The 17,740-nt window shown below is 37.6% G+C and overlaps 2 protein-coding genes across 4 annotated transcripts in view; one reads left to right on the top strand and one right to left on the bottom strand.

Annotated features, from left to right (window-relative positions):
• Window positions 1-16,844, top strand: part of SKP2 (S-phase kinase associated protein 2) — a 31,323-nt gene extending 14,479 nt beyond the window's left edge. Inside the window, exon 10 of the mRNA XM_067316503.1 lies at window positions 16,778-16,844. Within this exon, the coding sequence (XP_067172604.1) occupies window positions 16,778-16,820 (43 nt within the window). The 3' untranslated portion in view covers window positions 16,821-16,844. The remainder of the gene's footprint in view (window positions 1-16,777) is intronic.
• Window positions 1-17,740, bottom strand: part of NADK2 (NAD kinase 2, mitochondrial) — a 44,724-nt gene that overhangs the window by 7,292 nt on the left and 19,692 nt on the right. The window contains exons 6-12 of one of the 3 annotated variants that reach the window (XM_067316498.1): window positions 14,855-14,991; window positions 13,522-13,600; window positions 11,186-11,281; window positions 8,927-8,982; window positions 8,790-8,843; window positions 8,151-8,274; window positions 474-3,397 (exon numbers count right to left, since the gene is read on the bottom strand). In XM_067316498.1, the coding sequence (XP_067172599.1) occupies window positions 3,259-3,397; window positions 8,151-8,274; window positions 8,790-8,843; window positions 8,927-8,982; window positions 11,186-11,281; window positions 13,522-13,600; window positions 14,855-14,991 (685 nt within the window). In that variant the 3' untranslated portion in view covers window positions 474-3,258. Of the gene's footprint in view, window positions 1-473; window positions 3,398-8,150; window positions 8,275-8,789; window positions 8,844-8,926; window positions 8,983-11,185; window positions 11,282-13,521; window positions 13,601-14,854; window positions 14,992-17,740 lie in introns of those variants that run through there. The other 2 variants (XM_067316500.1, XM_067316501.1) reach the window with 2 other exon arrangements.

The following is a 17,740-nucleotide window of genomic DNA, read 5'->3' as shown; positions in this document are numbered from 1 at the left end:
AAAAGCAGAAACTTGTCCAAGCAATAAATGAACAATGACAGTTTAAGAAGAAAGGGTACCATCACCAATATACTTGGTATTTAATAGACTGTACATCACTTTAAAAATGCAGAATGGGGATAGTACTATGGCTTTAGCTTTTGAACTTTGAGATATCAAATTAAATGTTGGCAGAGTACGAATATCTGTATTGCAGGCTTATTGTTTATGACAGTGACTGTAGCAGACATAATGCAAGTCCTCTGGCTAAGATGTAGCATTGACATTTTTCTAACTGAAGAATTTGATATTTGGTAGCCCCAGGCAAACAACACTGAACTCCACCAGAGACAAATTAGATAAATCTCTGAATTTTACCTACAGAAAGAAAAAGCATAAGGGCATAGAAACTATTATAGAAAAAACTGCATTGTAAGTTAAAGGCAGCTGAATATATGATACATTTTTAGGAGTTAAAGTAAGGCACAAGACTATTTCAACCATCTACTACACTTTAATTTTATTACATAATGTATAAACACCACTTAAAAAAAGCAAAGAACAACAGGTTTATTTTAGCAGAACACAGAAGTATGGACTGGCATTAAATGAAAACAGACCAAGATTTGAATCAGCAGGTAGAGGAGAGACAGAGTTGATTGCCAGACTAGGCAGATTAAATCAGTGTTAAACCAATACTCAGTCATATCACAGAACACTGTCTATCAGGTAAATTGTCTGTACTGTATTCCTTTGTAATAAAGGATTCTTAAAAAGGATTTTATGGTTCTTTATTAAAAGCTAGCCCTGCTTACTGATTATCTATTATAGATCTCTGACCCATCCTAGTTATTTAAATCAAGCATTCACCAGTAAATGCTTCAACAGAAGTGCAATTAAATACAGACACAAAGCCAGTAGAGGCCACTCGTGAGTAGGTCATGTTTCCATTTCAATACATAATGGTTAGGAACTTAACTGTGAAATCTCTTACTAAACCCTAAACCCTCTGACTTTAAACCAGATCATGCTTAGGGTCTATAGGACTTGAAAAACACTGCCTTTTAGTCTCAGCATTCGGAATAAGGAATGACAGGTTTAAGAGGATGACACCTACTCAGTCTCCATTTAAACATTACAGTGCACACATGTCTCTGAATAAGTAGGGAATAGAACTTTTGTCATAAATTTTAATCCATGTAGGTATTCAAGGACACTTTAAATACCTGAATATTTAATCCCAAATAAGCCTCTGGTCTAACAGTTAGTGGCAAAGTCATAAATTCATTTCACTGGTGCTTTTTTTTTTTCTTTTTTTTTTTTCTTTTTTAAGACAGCATATTGACCACTATACTAGACAGAGGCACATAAACCATCATTTATCTGGTTACAGATGGATTAGGAGTAACTAATCCCCTAGTTTCTGTGCAGCCCACTTTCTAAAGAAGGATTAGTCTTTCACATCTTTACCTTTAGAGTAGTTTTGCAGATTACTTTAGACATGCAAAAGAGCTTTATTCTCATAGTTTCCTGAATTTAAAAAGCTTCTAAAGAATATTTGACTACTCTGATTTTCCCCTTCCCATTTACAATCCAGGTAACTCAAGCAGATATTGTAAATAACACTTCAATCACCAGCACACTTAGAAGATTAAATGTGCACGAAACAGTGATAGCTTATTGAAAAGGCTATATCAGTATCCCATTTTTCTAGAATTCAATGGTCTTGTCAAATCCTTTTCTTCTGAACTCTGTTTCAGAGGGAACTCTGGAGGGGAAAAAAACCCAACTAAGTAGAAGGGAGAAATCCTTTATCCACTTCCTCCACCTATAAAAATCAGTTTACATTTTTGTGATTGGCAATAATACACTGATTGGCCACACTGGAGAATATTTCCATTAGACCTGAGAACACCTGTTACAGAAGCCTCTTCACTCAGAAGTATTTTGAGGAAATCTGCCTTTTGGAAATAGATCTGTAGTAAACAACAAAAAAAATTGTTTCAAGTCATGTACCAGGAGAGTTCCAGCTGTAGCAAACTCATTTTCTCAAATTCTGCCCTCTCCTCTATGCATTAATCAGCATGAACTTCCAAAGGCAGTCAAAGTTCACAGTTTCTCTAAAATATTATTTAAGAGTCACTTCCCTCTTTTATAATCATAGAGCTTATTTTTCCCTGTATTAAAAACTTATTATTTACCTAACAGATACATAATCAGAAGCATATGAAGTTAGCTGTAATTTGCTGCCATTTGAACCAATAGAATTCAGCATGGGGTTGGGAAAGGAAGCATTTTATGGGGTAGTTAAAAACTCATACTTGGAAGAAGGGAAACAGGTAGGTGTTAACCTGCACTCCAACTACTAGCACATCTCATTCTTCTGTAGTGACAAAGCAGCTCAGAAGCCGAAATTCCAAGCCATTTTATTTACTAAGGCCTTTTTTAGCGATAGCTACCTACATAAACTACTGTGACTGAACACCTGCAGACCAGTTACTCCATTCAGTGAACTTCAATACACTTTTTATAGTTAATGTATTCCTGTTAAAGGGCTTAAGAACACCCTTAGGTTTCAAGTCTCTCTATCCAAACAGCAAAGGTGAGATCTAACTCATTTAAGATATGTGAACAGAGCTTCTAGAAACTAAACCAGACAAAAGTTTTAAGGCAAATCTATACAGTAGGAAAAAAATACTGGAAGAGCCAAAAGATCTGTCACAAGTTATATGAAAACTACAAAGTTGTAAAATTTTTGAAAAGCATATAAAAAGTTCATACTTCCATTTTTGTTAGGCCAGTATCAGAATTTACCAAAATCTATGTATCCTTGCATCAAGTCGCTCAACCTTGACAGTCAGCTTTTCTACAAAAGTGTATGTACGAAGGTGTTTAGCTTCATCAGTCCCAGACTGCTATTAAAAAACTGTACATGTGAATATTTAATGCTACTGACTTAATATTTGAACCCATCCACCTAAGTTTAAAAAGACGCTCTTTCATGTTTGCCTTACAGGTTAGAAGTGTCAATTTTCACTGAAGTTATAAGTAAGACTTCAGATACATTTCTTTTACACCAGATGCAAAACAGCTTAAGTATCAGGTTTCTAAGATTTCCCCATCCCAAGGAATGAAAAGTGTCTCAAGCTTCTTTCAAATGCTCTTGCATCCAAAAAAAGCTAACTTCCAACTTAATGCAGCATTGTGACATGCTGTCTATCTCCAGGAGTTCCCTCTCTGGATCCAGAACTGTTTCAACAAAAAACACATTAGGGTCCTTCATTCTTCCAGCAGAACAGTGCACAGTGCATCCTCTGTATCGATCAATATTGAAGCTATTGCCCCATCATTAAACTCAAAAGATGTTCCTCCATCTATAACCATACATGCATCCCAACAACGGGAACGGACACAGATTCTGGAAAAAAACAAAACAAAGCAAAAACACTCATTAAATAGCTTAAGTATTGAGATACTTCACACAAGCACTTACTTATCTGAATACACGGGCTGGTTCTCAGGCATTTCTTTGGATGGGTCAGTAAACCCTCAATTACCCAGGATCCGACAGGACAAACATTATTTGCTCAGCATACTTACAGAAGAATTTGACAGGGTACTAAGTACTAGAATCCTCTAATATTAACAGTACTTTGTATAGACATAGCAAAGCCTAGAGAAGACTGAAGGACCTGATCAAATGGAGACTCCTGTCTACCAAAGGAGAGTGAGGACAGCCCATAACACCACTCAATATGGAAAGCTGCAGTTTAGCTGTCTTGAAGAAAGCTGACAATCCCATTTAATACTGATTTGCATAACAGATCTTTTACAGAAAATAGTTCTACATTAATTTAGCACAGTTCTAATGTATAGTTTTAATATTAACTAGAACACAGTTTCAACTAGCAACACTAGAGATTTCCAGATAATTTGTGTATTAATATATTCTACTTTATAACATGAATCACTCAGAGAGAAGGGGTAGTCATTTCAAACACAAAGTTGAAGGTCAGAATGCTTGCCAGGCAATGCCATAAATAGGTATGGCAACACATTACTGTCAATATTAAAGGAGTCTGACTACTACCTAAGCTAACAGAAAAATTCTGCTTATGTATTTTAAGGCAGCTCTTCTACTACTGGGCAAATCAGAGTAAAGTTAATCTTCCTCTTCACTTACCTTTAAAAGGAAAATGAACTGAACTGTTGGCATTTATCCTTTCAAACATGTGGAAAGTAGAAGCAATATTAAATATCAAGCTCTCCACACTTTTTTCATGCTGCTAAATGGGAACTAGTAGTGATGCCAGAGCAACTGTAAGACTTCAGTCTCACATGGATGGTCTTGATTGTTTCTGATTTAAACTTCGGTCTAGAGAGACTATCCTGATCTTCAAGATTTAATTCAACAATTATCTAACGACTTAAATTTCATGGACACATCTATCATAAACATAAGAGCTTGGAATTACAGCCATAATTTCAAAGGTTAAGGGTGTTAGCATCAGTCTGGCATCAGTCTAAGAAGAATGCAGCGTTCACAGTCCACTGACACACATCCTCACTACTGGGTTAGCACAGGTCTTCACACCCAAAGCTACTTCATTACTTTCCCTACATTTAGTTAAGAAGCTGGGTTTCAGTTGCCTTTTATTGAATATCATGAGCCTCAGACACCTTACCCAAAACTGCACCCATGCCCTCTTGCAGGTTACAAAAATAACCCTTTCTGAAGAAATAAAGGACAACCTTTGAGAAGTCATACTATTTGGCAAACAGTCATCATTACATTTGTTTAATACAGCTTCCATCTCAGTTATGCAGTATTTTATCCATCAGCCCTATTTAAACTACCATATCACATTCTCACTATGTAAGGGTCAAACAAATCTATGAAATTTTATTCCAGTACAACTTCATTAACCTATGGGAAACTGATCAGCTGCTCAGAACTGGATCCACATCAACACCCTCTGCCCTAGATTTCTTTGAATATTGGTTATTGGGTGGGTCAAAACAACATAAAGACCCACCCTAACTTCATTAAATTTGTGTTTTTAACCATATCTGAAATTGTATCTTTAAATGAGGTGAAATTAGGCAAGACAATCAAAAGCAGCAAGCAACAGGTTCAGAAGAAATAAAAGGAGTCATTTATTCACACAGTATTAACTTGTGGAACTCCTTGCTACAGATGTCATAACTGCTAAAATTTGTACAAGTTTGAAGGGGAAACTGGACAATTTCATATGAAAGAAGTCCATTTAGAATACACAGAAACCACCTCTACCCCTGCTGAAAAATCCTGGAGCATAAGAGGCAGATATTAAGCAGTATATGCTTCCACTGTTTTTACCCTCTTCTCAGCACAGACTTTTGGACTCACAGAGAAGATACAGGGCTAGAAGGACCTTTGGGTTCCTCAGTACAGCTATTCTTTTTTCTGAGAAAGTACATAATTAAGCACACAGACATGAAAAAAGGGGACACTCGCTCTTGATTTATGGAAGGACATTAGATCACAGATGACCTGATTTAACTCAGATCTGGGTAAACTAGTTGGTAACGTATGCATATGATTTGTAATAAAACATGCTTTTTGCTTAAGATTCTAGCAAGTTATGGATTCACACTAGTCTGCAAATTCTCTCAGGAAAGGTCCAGCAGCTGACACTTAAGTCATCTACCACATACTACCTACTACAAAGTAACTGCTCTTCATAAACAGCTCAAGAACATTTAGGATACATAATCCACATGCTCAGCCAGACATATGGCAGGTAGGTAGGTGGGCAAGCACCACACAAGATTATCCTGCAAGGCTGACAAATTTGATCCCACCAATACAGAGGAAAAAGTCCTTATGATATTCTAAGTCTGTTACAATCTTAGCAAGAGGTGTTATAAATGAGTTTTAGAGTTGAGGATTACATGGTTGTCTCCAACCATGTACTCCAACCCTTCCTACTTTAGGGAGCAGATACCAAGGTGGTTACCTTCACAGAAAAGCAAAAAAAGGACACTATCAGATTCAAATGGCTCAAAAGATGTTCTGCTAGATGTCAGTACCAGACTTATATCCCCAACAAATCTTTTTATTTCCATGAACCATGCAAAAATTAGAAGTCAGAAGTGGAACAAAACAAGGAGCCTTTTCTTTGAAGATGAGTGGAGGCTCTGCAGTGTGGACCTCCATTCCTCTGCAGGAAAACTAACTGATAACAGCTTCCTTCAGTCCAAGAACATAACCAAGAACGACCAGTGTCCACCTGGAAGATTCAGACCTACCCCAACACCAGAATGAAAACCCAGTACTTTTATCCAAGTAGGTATGCTGAAGAAATCTTTCTGCTGCTAGTCAGAATACCCATCACTTCGGAAAGCCTGGACTCCATAAGTACAAGAGCCATCCAGTATGAGGGCTGAGTGAATTTCAGGGAAGGCAAACCAAGGTGTTCTCTGCATTCCATTATGTTGCAGGATCTAATGATGCTGCTCAAAAACTGTTTCAGTCGGACAATTGAAGGTAAATCGCCAAGCTCAGTCTCCACCGCTAAGAAGTCCAAAAGAACTGCTGCCTCTGTGTAAACTATCAAAATGAATTACATAACCAGCAAGCTACTCGACACTTCGCATTATTCTTCATAAGAAGAATGCCTCAAACATCCACCTGATATGAGGATGCAGGCAGTTCTCTAGAGACAGAGGAGACACTTAAGGAAACACACTCTCAAAAAAAGCTCTGGAAGCTTACAAAAGGATCTCCATCCAGGCGGTCTCACATCAAGGTGATTATGACATGCTCTGAAATAACGGCATACAATACAGCCATAACATAGACATCCTGTAATAAGTAGACTGCTGTCTACCAGTGCAAATGAAGATACTGGTTCTCTGTAGATACCCTGTCTCCTTGTGCCTGAGCATTAGAGTAAGAGCATGTTCAGACTGTCACTGAGACAGAAGAAATACAGGAACACTACAAGCACAACTTGAAAGCAAGTTCCACTCCATCTCATTCTGGGCAGCTGAAGTATCTCAAAAAACAGCAAGAACAAAGGGGAAGATCTCTAGTAGCAAGAGCTGAAGACCAACAGTGAAAGGCAGCAAAGACTACCTCAAAAGGGAAATAACAGGCAGACATGTTTGCATAGAGATTTGTCTCTCCATTATAGCTTTTATAGTATATCCCATGCAGAAAACTAAGACAAGAATCCTGTAGAATCCATGTATGAAAATGCAATTATTTGCTCTTATTTTAACCCCTTCTCTTACTGTGTCTTAAAAAGATTTACTTACCTTTGAGACCTCCCAGATCAAAATGACTAAGAAGCAGTAAACATTTAAAGACTTGACTAATGCTCAATGGAAAACTTCTCTAAAATGGTAATATTTAAGTCCAATAGACAGATATGTCCTTTTTACTAGGTCATAAGAGATTTGTTATAACACTGATTTAGACTACAAGGGGCACATAGTCCAACCTTCCACTCAAAGCAGGGCTTACTTCAAAGACAGATTAGGTTGTGTAGGGTTGCCCAGTCAAGGTTTTGAATATCTCCAAGGACAGAGACACAACAATCTCTAGGCAGCCTATGCCAGTGTCTGACCTTTCTCACAGTGAAAACTTTTCCTTGTATTTGGTCAGAATTTTCCATCCTACAAATCGTGGCTGTTACCTCCTGTCATTTCGCTGTGTGCCTCTGAAAGGAATCTAACTCAGTCTCATCTGTAACCATCCATTAGGTACCTGAAAACAGCAACTGGATTCCCCCTGCTTAGCCTTCTCTTCTCCAGACTAAACAAAACCAGATCCATTTGAGTTTCTCCCTTATATATCATATATTCCAGCCCCCTAAACAACTCAGTGGCCCTTTGCTGAATTTACTCCACTTTGTCAATGCCTGTCTTACAGTGGGTAGGGAGGACACACACCCAAAACTGGTCACAGTGCAATTCTTTTATTCTAAGATTGTGCACGAATCAAACACTAAAAAGGGTATAACAACTTACAAACTCTCTTCTTGTTCCTATGAAAATAATATTCAAGCTCCTCAAAACACAAACTGGGAGTTGAAAGATTTCAGGTGAAACTCCTGGGTTACTCATACTTCAACAAATACACAGAATGAAATAACTCTTCAGTAATTGTTGCAGCCAACACTTACTTTGAAGAGAAGCCACGTTGCCGACTACTTGAGAAAACTCTGTTTACAATAGGTTCTCGAATACTGAAAAGCATCTTTGGTTCTTCTGGGCTATAGAGCAGGGAGTCATTGTAATCATTTGTTACTGTAAGTAGAGAAATCAGCCATCAGTTTTTCCAGAGAAAATTATTCTCAGAAATACCCATTCCTTCAGGAAAGAACAGCTTTCCCTACCTAGAGGTAATACTGAGTCTTACCAGATGTTAAGCTGCCTTCACTTTAAAAAGGATTTAACTGTACAGATCTATTTCAGCTCCACTGCATGACTAACATTCATCAGCTCTCTTCAGGTGATTAAGTATTAGCTGTTTTGAATTTTAGAACTGGTATTCTCCTGAAGAGATACATATATATAAAAATATATATGTATGTATGTGTGTGTGTATGTGTGTATATATATATGTGTGTGTATATACACACACACACACACATATATATATATATATAAAGCATATCTTTCAAAGCTTAAGAGTGTTTTTAAGAAAGACTAATAGTGCAAGAGTACTAAAATACCAAATTCAGTGTTGAGTATTAGAGTACAATCAAAATGAACTGGTCGAAGTTGTTATAGTTTAAAGAAAACTTGTCATTTTCACTAACCTTTTTGTACTAGTTCTGCATTCAATGGCAGATTCAAACCTCCAAGCTTTTTAGCTGTTGAGCCAAGAAAGAGAGCCCCAATTAGACAGGAGTATCTTCAGATAAACTTAGCCAGTAGTGCCACATTGTTCACTCACCAATCTTAAGGATCTCTTCAACAGCTTGATTTGCTACCTTGTTAATGTTATAGGACCTAGACAGAGAAATAAAAGTTTGCTAAGCAATATAATTTGAGAAAAACACTTCCATATAGGTAAGAATTAGATTTCACTCCAGAAAGAATAATAATAAAAGAACGCACAAGTGTGGGCTGATAACAGTCTCTTTGGAAAATACCCTAAAATAACTCTTGGATTGCAAATCTATCTGTGGTTTGGTAAACCTTAGTAATCCATTAAGTGAAATCTTCAGGAAGGAAGAGCATGATACACAGGTGCAGTCTCCCTATCAATAATTCTCCTGCCTTAAAACCCAAATAATTTATGATTTAAGTTTACATTAAAAAAATTGCAACCTGACAGTTGTACAGGTTTTGTGTGTTTTTTATCCCTTCAGTCCACCTCCTGCATATTAATTCCTTGCATTATTTCTAACTTACTGGACCAAACACTTGTTTACAAATCTTATGCCACTTTGTCAGTGTAAGCGTACCGTAAGCTGTGTGCTTGAATTGTGCAAGAATTGTAGTATAGATAGAAAACAATTAGATCAGACACTTTTTGCTTTTGCCACATTTGGGTACATGGCAAGTCAATAAGAAACCTCAGTTTGAACCAAGTCTAGACATCAGTAAAGAAAACAGTCACTTTCTATGCTCAGGTTCAAAATGAATTTAGGTGCCAATCACACACTTGCACAGCAGTGCTTTAAAAACCTCAGCTGCCCAGTTCTCAACGGGACCTACATCTTGCATTTAGTACTTACAATACACCTAGCAGACTACAGAAAATGCCAAGGATTTTTGTCCACAGTTGCTCCTCTTACACTCCTTGCCTACCTGCAAGCCCAAGCAGATGCTAAGGAAAAACTGAGATGCAGAATCCAAAGTTGTTCTTTTCTAACTATCTACTTTTTATGCATTTTTTTGCAGCTCAAGGAAGCATTTGGAGGATTTAAATTCCTCTCAGGCTGAGGAGGCCTGAACTCCCAAGGGACCTTAATCACAGTCTAAGGAAGGTCATCTTTCTGAGGCTGGGTCCTCAGTGCACCACAGCACACCAGAATCACGAAGTGGCAGAATCACAAAGCCACAGAGTAAGCTTAGAGAGGTCAGCAGTAAACATGACTGTGGCACTGAAGATGCGCAGTCCTGGGATTTGGTCCCTGCTTCTGGGATTGCTCAGCACAGAATGTATAAGCAACAGATAAAATGCATAAGAACAGCTTTGGGCTAAGGCGGTATGTTCCCAAGGTACTGAACAGTAGGAAAGTTCCCCCAGCAATCTGCCAGTTTCATCCTTGGCAGCTTCCATGATCACGTTATGCTCATTGAATACAAGATTCTGAAGTACAATGAAAACTAAATCCCAGTAACCATAGTTACAGCATGAATATTCATTTCTGTATTTCAATAAAAGCTTCAGTTTTAGTCCATGTTAGTCTGCCACATAAATCCAGGGCCCTGTTGTACAACTTTAAACCATAAGCACAGCCGGATTTCCAAATGAAACAGCCTCTCACTGAACATTTCTCACATCTCAGAAAATTACATGTATTATATCTACATGCAGTAATGTGACTTGTTTAAATTGAAGTTAAGAACATTAACCCTTTGATTAGGCTAGTGCAATTCTACTCAGACATGCCCTTTATTTTAGGGAAGTACTTTGGCAAAGAAACTGTGCCTTTTCAATTATGTTTAAAAGAGGGTTGGAAGGAGAACGGACAATATGTGTGCCAGAGAACACTGTTAACAGTTTCCAAGCATGTGTTTTCCCATTCTATTTAGAGCTTAGATTTTATAAGTCTTCCGAACTGCTACAACTAAATACTTTTGTTTTAGCCAACAAGAGTAGTTCAGGGAAACCCCCTTATACGCTCTGCAAGTCAGGGCAGAATCTCTTTCCCTCACCACCCCCAGTCATCTCTACACAGAGCATCCAACCTCCTTCACCTGACAAAGCTACAGCCAAGGTAAATTTCTGTCACAATCCCTCAGCTCCTTATTCTTCTCCCCTTCCTCTTCACCCTTGCAAGTGGGGGGTTCTCTGCTCTTCTCAAACACCTGAGGCAGCTTTGAACCATACAGAGAACATTTGGACATAGCTGTGCCAGGCACTGAATGACCATAGCCCAAGAGGGCCTCAATATGGGTAAGATGCTTAAGCAAAGTAGATTCATCAGAAGCTAATTTATCTGAAACAATCTTTTCTGTCAAAGCAGTGACATGAACTTACCATGCTTTTGATCCTGTTCCAGTGCATACATTAAGCCCTGAACTCTTCTGTTTTTCCCATGGACCATCATCAACTGATATCTCATAATAGGAGGCCCTATGAAGCGAGAATTTAAAACTGGGTTTGCAGGACTTATAGTTCTCCCTGAATGAGACAGAACACACAGCCTTATCAGGCACATAAAAATTTAGAGGGGCCAGTTTCAAATATGGATGACAATTTCACAGGCTTTGTACAGTGTACTTCTGATTTGGCAGCCACTTTTGATTCACCGTTTTATAGCAGTTTTTATAATTGACAATGTGATTTGCAGCATGAACTTTTAAGCAGTTTTTCTGCAGCTACTTTTCACATTAAATTCTGTGCAAAGAACTCTGTAGTTCATCTGGCAATAACTTTGTATATAAGGGTTTGCTGGACTTACAAATGAAACTACAAATACATTACCTTCCTTGAATAATTGCTGAACTAATGCATAAACTGTGCTTATGCTGTGATTGGGTCTCATAAAATTATATCAGGGAACACTAAGAGGTAAAAAATTCCAACATCAGTGAGTAATAGCATGGCTTCAAGCTGAATTCTTGATCACCTCAGTAATTAAAAATCCACTGTGATTCTTCATGAACAGTTTTAGCTTGACCGTAGTCAGCAGACTTAGTTGCTCTCCAGGGCAAATTCTTCCTAAAACTCAGTGCAATAAGTCTTCATGCACACCATCGTTTTGTATGGTATTATTCATATCTCATGGAATTCCCTTCTAATGTTAGGCCTAGGGCAACCAGAACATCTCTTTCCATAAGCTCCAGAACATCTAAGCGTGTATTTATGAACTACAGTTGTTGACATTTATAATGTCTAATCCAACAATATGATATAGTCTTCAGATTAATAGAAGCCCTTTCAGAAAAACACATTCACTGTGTTCAGCATGACTGAGTCGCACCCTTCTTAGTAAAAGGAGCTTACTGAATTGCTTTGGGTGATGAAAGTTTCAGTCTGGATAGACTGGGAAGAAAATATTTCTTGAATATTTGGTGTCAAACAGTTTAGACTGTTTGTGACTAAGAGCATTATGCATACTCACTCTTGAAAACATGGAAAGATGAAAGAACCAGAAACAAATTAAGAACACAGAGGCACAGCCTGATTCAGTTTAAGACAAAGCTTTTGCAAACTAGATAGGAAATTTTTTTTTCAGTTTCCTTGTTTTCTCAACTGTCATGCAGAAAAAGCCCTTAGAAGCCCCTAGGGTTATTATTATACGCAACCTTTGCTACAAGAAATTTGCTCCTACAGGTATTGTGTTCCTTGGTGTTTGTCAAATATACTGGAACCAAAGAGCACAATGTATTTCTGGCATTTAGAAGTAGAGGGTTATTGTAAAGTGATGGGAAGCAGCTTTGTCTTCCTCTATCACTATATGTTAGAGAAATTTTTTAGCATCTTGATAAAATTAGGTTTGATTTAGTAAAAAGCAAAATTTGTATCTGTTTGAGACTAATTCCTTCTGCCAGTCTGAGGCTGCAGTCCAGATGGAAGATAAAGCACTCATGGAACATTTATACTGTTTCCAGCAGCAACCACAGTGTCCCAGGCACTGTACAAACACAAGAAGAAGTTACACTCTAAAGGTTAAAAAAAAAAAAAAGACACAGTAAAAGGGAAAAGGATATAAAATACAAGTAAAAGTTTGGCCAAAAGTCCTGACTGAGGATCATGTTTTAACTCCTTTCCCGCAGCCCCAATCACATTCCCCACATCCTTATCGTTTGATTAGCAGAGATGCCTTTACCTTCAGGACGGAAAGGATAGTCTTAAAGGTATTTTGGAGAATGCAATACCAGGATTTGATATAAACTGGTTTCTTAAAACAAGGAGGGAAGTGTCAGACATTTTCCTATAATAACAAATATTCAGCCAAAGGGATGCCATTACCTTTGCCTCTAATGACAGAGAGGGGGAAAGGAGAAGTTACTAGGATTTTGGTTTGGTCATGTTAAGCTCACGATAGATATTTAGGAAAAGATGCAGGACAAGAGACAATTTAAGGACAGACATCGAAATCTTCGATCCACTGTAAAGACAGCAATTGAAGGTATCTGATAATGAAACATGGAATGGCCAGACAGGAAGGGGGGAAACACCAATTCATATCACTGCACCAAAAAAATCTTTGAATACGCACTTTGAAACCAGCAACAACAGTGTTATATATTCACAGACTAAGACAGAAATTTCACAGCAAAGACTTCCCATTACCAATCACCCATTACAATGTCATTAAAAAACAAAGTCAATTGTGCCTTGCTGCCATAGTAAACAATTAAACATACCTGGATGAGAGAGATTCCCCAATGAAGACTTCATTGAGTGCTCTCACTGGCAAAAGATGAGGACCAGAAATCTCAGATCCTGCAGGTATTGAATATAGCCGTTTCAAATCATGGCTCTAAACCCCAAGTTTTCAAAAACAATTCATGAGACTCTGAGAATGTAGTCTGCTGCCTGGGATTGCATTCTAGACCTTGATTCTCAGTGTTCAGTTGTCCTCAAGGACCCAATTTTTTCACCAGTTCCTTCTGTATCCAGTCACAGTCCTTCACTGGAGACCACAAGTATTTGAACCAAGGCCAGTAAAACAATGACACGTTTTAGAACATTGTTTTTCCTCGAACTTGTGGTTAATCAGACAGGTTGAACTCTTCTCTTCTGTCAGTGGTCACTCCTCTAACTTAGGGTAGTTCACTGACAGTGACTTAACGGATGTTTTGGATAAATTTCAGAGTTAGATTACACACCACAGACTAACTTCTAATTAATGGGGATTAAGATAGTGTTCATGTTCACTAAGGGCTTCTCAGTGGGGAAATCCAGCACTAGAAGCAAAGACAGAAACTTCTTCAGTCCACCATAATTAAAACACCTGAAAGTGTTTTATTACTTAGGAATTACCCAGGAAGAAATTCTCATTTCTAAAACATTCTAATCCTATTCGATTCTCCTCTCTTGAAGTTACAATAATTTGTCTCAATATACAAATAAATTCTACAAGCTATTTATGCAGTAGTTAAAGAATACCATTTCCTTGTTGAGACTTCCCATCTTTCAACAATAAGAAAAAAGTTAACAGCATGACCTTCCTACACAAGTATTTGCACGCATATGGCCACTTGCGGGCAGCCCGAGATACGTTTTCTTCAATTGTGAGGTAACCTACCTCAAATTCAGCACAAGTTAAGAGCGCGCGCGCGCGCACACACACACAGTTTTAGTCCAAAACATCTAATTGTATGGCAAACTGTTTATGTAGTAACCCCACATCTCTACAGTAACACTAAGAGACACCATTTAAAAAGCTTAAATATTTTTCCAATAGGTAACATACTTAAAAGGAAAAAAGTCTATAAATTAACTATTAATACTAAATACTAGTTCTAAGTGTACAGTGCAGAAGCAGCACATAAAAACCTAGGTATTCCCTTAAAAAACAAAGCCTTAGTCTGAGCTAAGAAGAGTCATTTCTCCCTCGCTTCTCAAATGTTTGTATCTGTATCAGCCCAGTAGCGACCAGACTTCAAACACTTCATGAATTCTTACAAACCCCTATTTCCTATTCCAAGTTATTATGGCAAAGTGGTTACATTCTTGTCACAAACTTTAACCTACTTTGATCCTGGAATCTTTCATTTATATGAGCCCTGCTGTGTTGCTCTTGGCTTAGCTGCTGTTCATGCAGATCTACAGGGGTAGGGTTAATACCAGTTCCTTCAAGATACAGTCGGATTCGTTGCCGCCACTGCCACCTTAAAAAGGAGAAAGAAATTGGTATCAGTAGCTGAAATGCTCATTTTAAAGTTAGCTAGGATCAGAGTCTTGAAAACAGAAGAGTTTCACTGGTTCACTCTCAAAGCAGAGCATTTTAAGATCACAAGTTTAAGTACATTCCAAGTAACTTCAAGTTTCATAGCTTCCACTATCACTTTTAAATTTAGAAAATCAATTATATTCAAGTGTAAATATTTTACATTTACCAATTTGCTAGCTAATGATTTGTGTGCATGTGAAATAAGATGACGCTGGCCAAAAGAAATCTACAAACATTACATAACATATAACATCTTATTTTTTTAGGCATATGATCCTAACTTATGAATTAATGACTGACACAATGAGTTTGAGAGTAACAGGCTCTTCGGCATTTACACAGCAATAGCTGCTAGATTTTTGCCACCACTTTGCTTATATTTGCAGACACCCAGAACAGTAGCTCTACCCATTCCTTTCTCTATAAGTATCCTGTCATATAAGTAGCCATAAGTATCCTGTCATTTTAATAGTCTCCTGACCTGGCAAGTTCTTCAGGATGCTTGAGAGAGAAGTTCAAACGAAGAAACAAAAGGATATAAAAGGCATTCTTCGTTAAGCTGTTACATCATTTAGATTTTTGTTTTTTTCCTAGAAATCAATGCCTTTTTCCTCTTATGATTTAGACACTATATTAAACAAAGCAGTAGTAGCAGTTCTGATTCAGAAAGCAAATCACGATGAAATGTTTTGAACACAGCTTTTCCCAGTTCATGTTGCTGACATTTGAGTCACAGTAACCAGCTTACATTTTTCCTGAAATAACAGCAAGGAAGATTTAGGCTGGATAAAAATCCATTACTACTTTCTCTATCTCCTGAATTAGGACAACATCTTGTCTTGCAGTAACTTTAATCTTCAAATATATACTGTAACTTCACTTAATCTTTTCTAAACTGAATTCAATTCTCTTCCATGCACCTTAATGCATCAACTTTCCTAGAACTTCTTGGGGGAGAACAGAGGGAATTTCCAATCAGCTTTACTGCTGTTGTGCTTCTGAAACCTCAATACTCAAATCTTCACATAGTATACCATTTGAGGCCTTTCCAGTGCTAGATAAAGAGGAAGAATTACTTCACATCTTAAATATGACTTCTGTTTATACAAAGTTGTATGATGTTTGCTTTTTCTGGAATGCTGACACTAACTTACATTTAGTTTTCAATCCATTATAATTCAAGATACTTCTGAGAAACATCTGCCTGTCATTTTCATCATGTATTTGTGCATCCAGTTGTTGTAATCAGTAAATGCAATACTTTGCACATCTTGACTGAACTGCAAAGCATTTATCTAAACGTCTCAGTCTACTTGGATTCTAATCCTGTTCTCCTACATGTTTGTAGTTCACGCTACCTTGATCTTTAATAAACGTGTTATCTATTTACTCCTTCATCTAGATCATGAAAGAAAGTACTGGATAGTACAAAACTCAAGGGACATCCTTGTAGAGCTGCATGCAGCACACCCTTAACATAATTAGCTACCTGCCCTGATACTCGAAGTACAATTTAGGCAGCCAGGCAGACAGCTTACAATAGATATCATTACACTAGCTTCCTTACAATACTCATGCTAGAATGCATCCAAACTCCTATAAAGTAAGCATATAGGACAGCTACTATTCTGAGATAGTGTTACACTGTTTACTATCCATATTTCTTTTTATGGCAGTCTGACATTGTTTGCTCTTAATAAGTTTTGATGTTGATTGTTACACAGGACTGCAAGAGAAGCGTTTACACAGACTGTTTCACTAAGGTAACTGCCAGCTACCTGGAGAATGAAGACAACCCCTTTTCCGGTCACTGACACCTCCCTGTCCTTCAGGAATTCTGACCAAAAGTTCTTTCAGACAGTTTCATCTAGTTACCCAACTATTTAAAAAGTTTCCATAGGCCCAATAAATCTGAAAACCACCAAGTCATCAACAACCCATTCTCTTCCTATTCTGCCCTGAGATTTTCATTTTTAATAGAATTAATGGTGGAATCTGAGAAAGTAATGTTCCTAGTGAAAGGTGACTAAAGTCAGTCCAGTGCTCTCAGTATCGTCTGCTGTTTTCTCTCTGTTGCTTACAATTTCTTTGATCTTCCACTACTGTATTTACATACCTATCCTTGATATTCCTGGTTGGTTGTATTTCAAAAATCAAGACATGGAATAATTTCATTCCTACACGTGTATACTTTTATATTCCTTGTCTGTAATTTGGCTGAATTTTCATTCTCTCTCAAATCTCTGCTTGCTAAAGGCAAAGTCTATCTGCACCCACATTCCAATTAAGTTTGCACCTGATCATTTTTTCAGAGCAATGCTAGTTTTCTCAATCCTTCTCTCCCCTTTAAATTTACGTTCCTTTGCATCTTTTCAATCTCCATCCCCAATGTATTTAGGCTGCTTTGTTGCAATCCATTTCTCCTGCTGTACTTCTTGTTCCTCCCCTAAGAATTACGAACTACCACTTCCATTGTTCAGACCGCTATTCCTTCAGTCTCAGTTAATTCCTTCCTGTTGCAGGGGGACTTGGGACTCAACTGTTGGCTCATTAACTCAACATCTTCCAGTAAAATGTGTTCTCAGGTGTTTACAGTGAAACAAACACTCTAGCCTAAATATTCTGGAAGATGTTTTAACTGGAGGCAATTTATATTTCGGTTTTGTTCTGTTATTTAGGGGAAATGA

This window comes from Apteryx mantelli, chromosome Z (genome assembly GCF_036417845.1).
Source record: "Apteryx mantelli isolate bAptMan1 chromosome Z, bAptMan1.hap1, whole genome shotgun sequence".
NCBI classification, from domain to species: domain Eukaryota; kingdom Metazoa; phylum Chordata; class Aves; order Apterygiformes; family Apterygidae; genus Apteryx; species Apteryx mantelli.
This window is presented reverse-complemented; position numbering and strand designations above follow the sequence as displayed.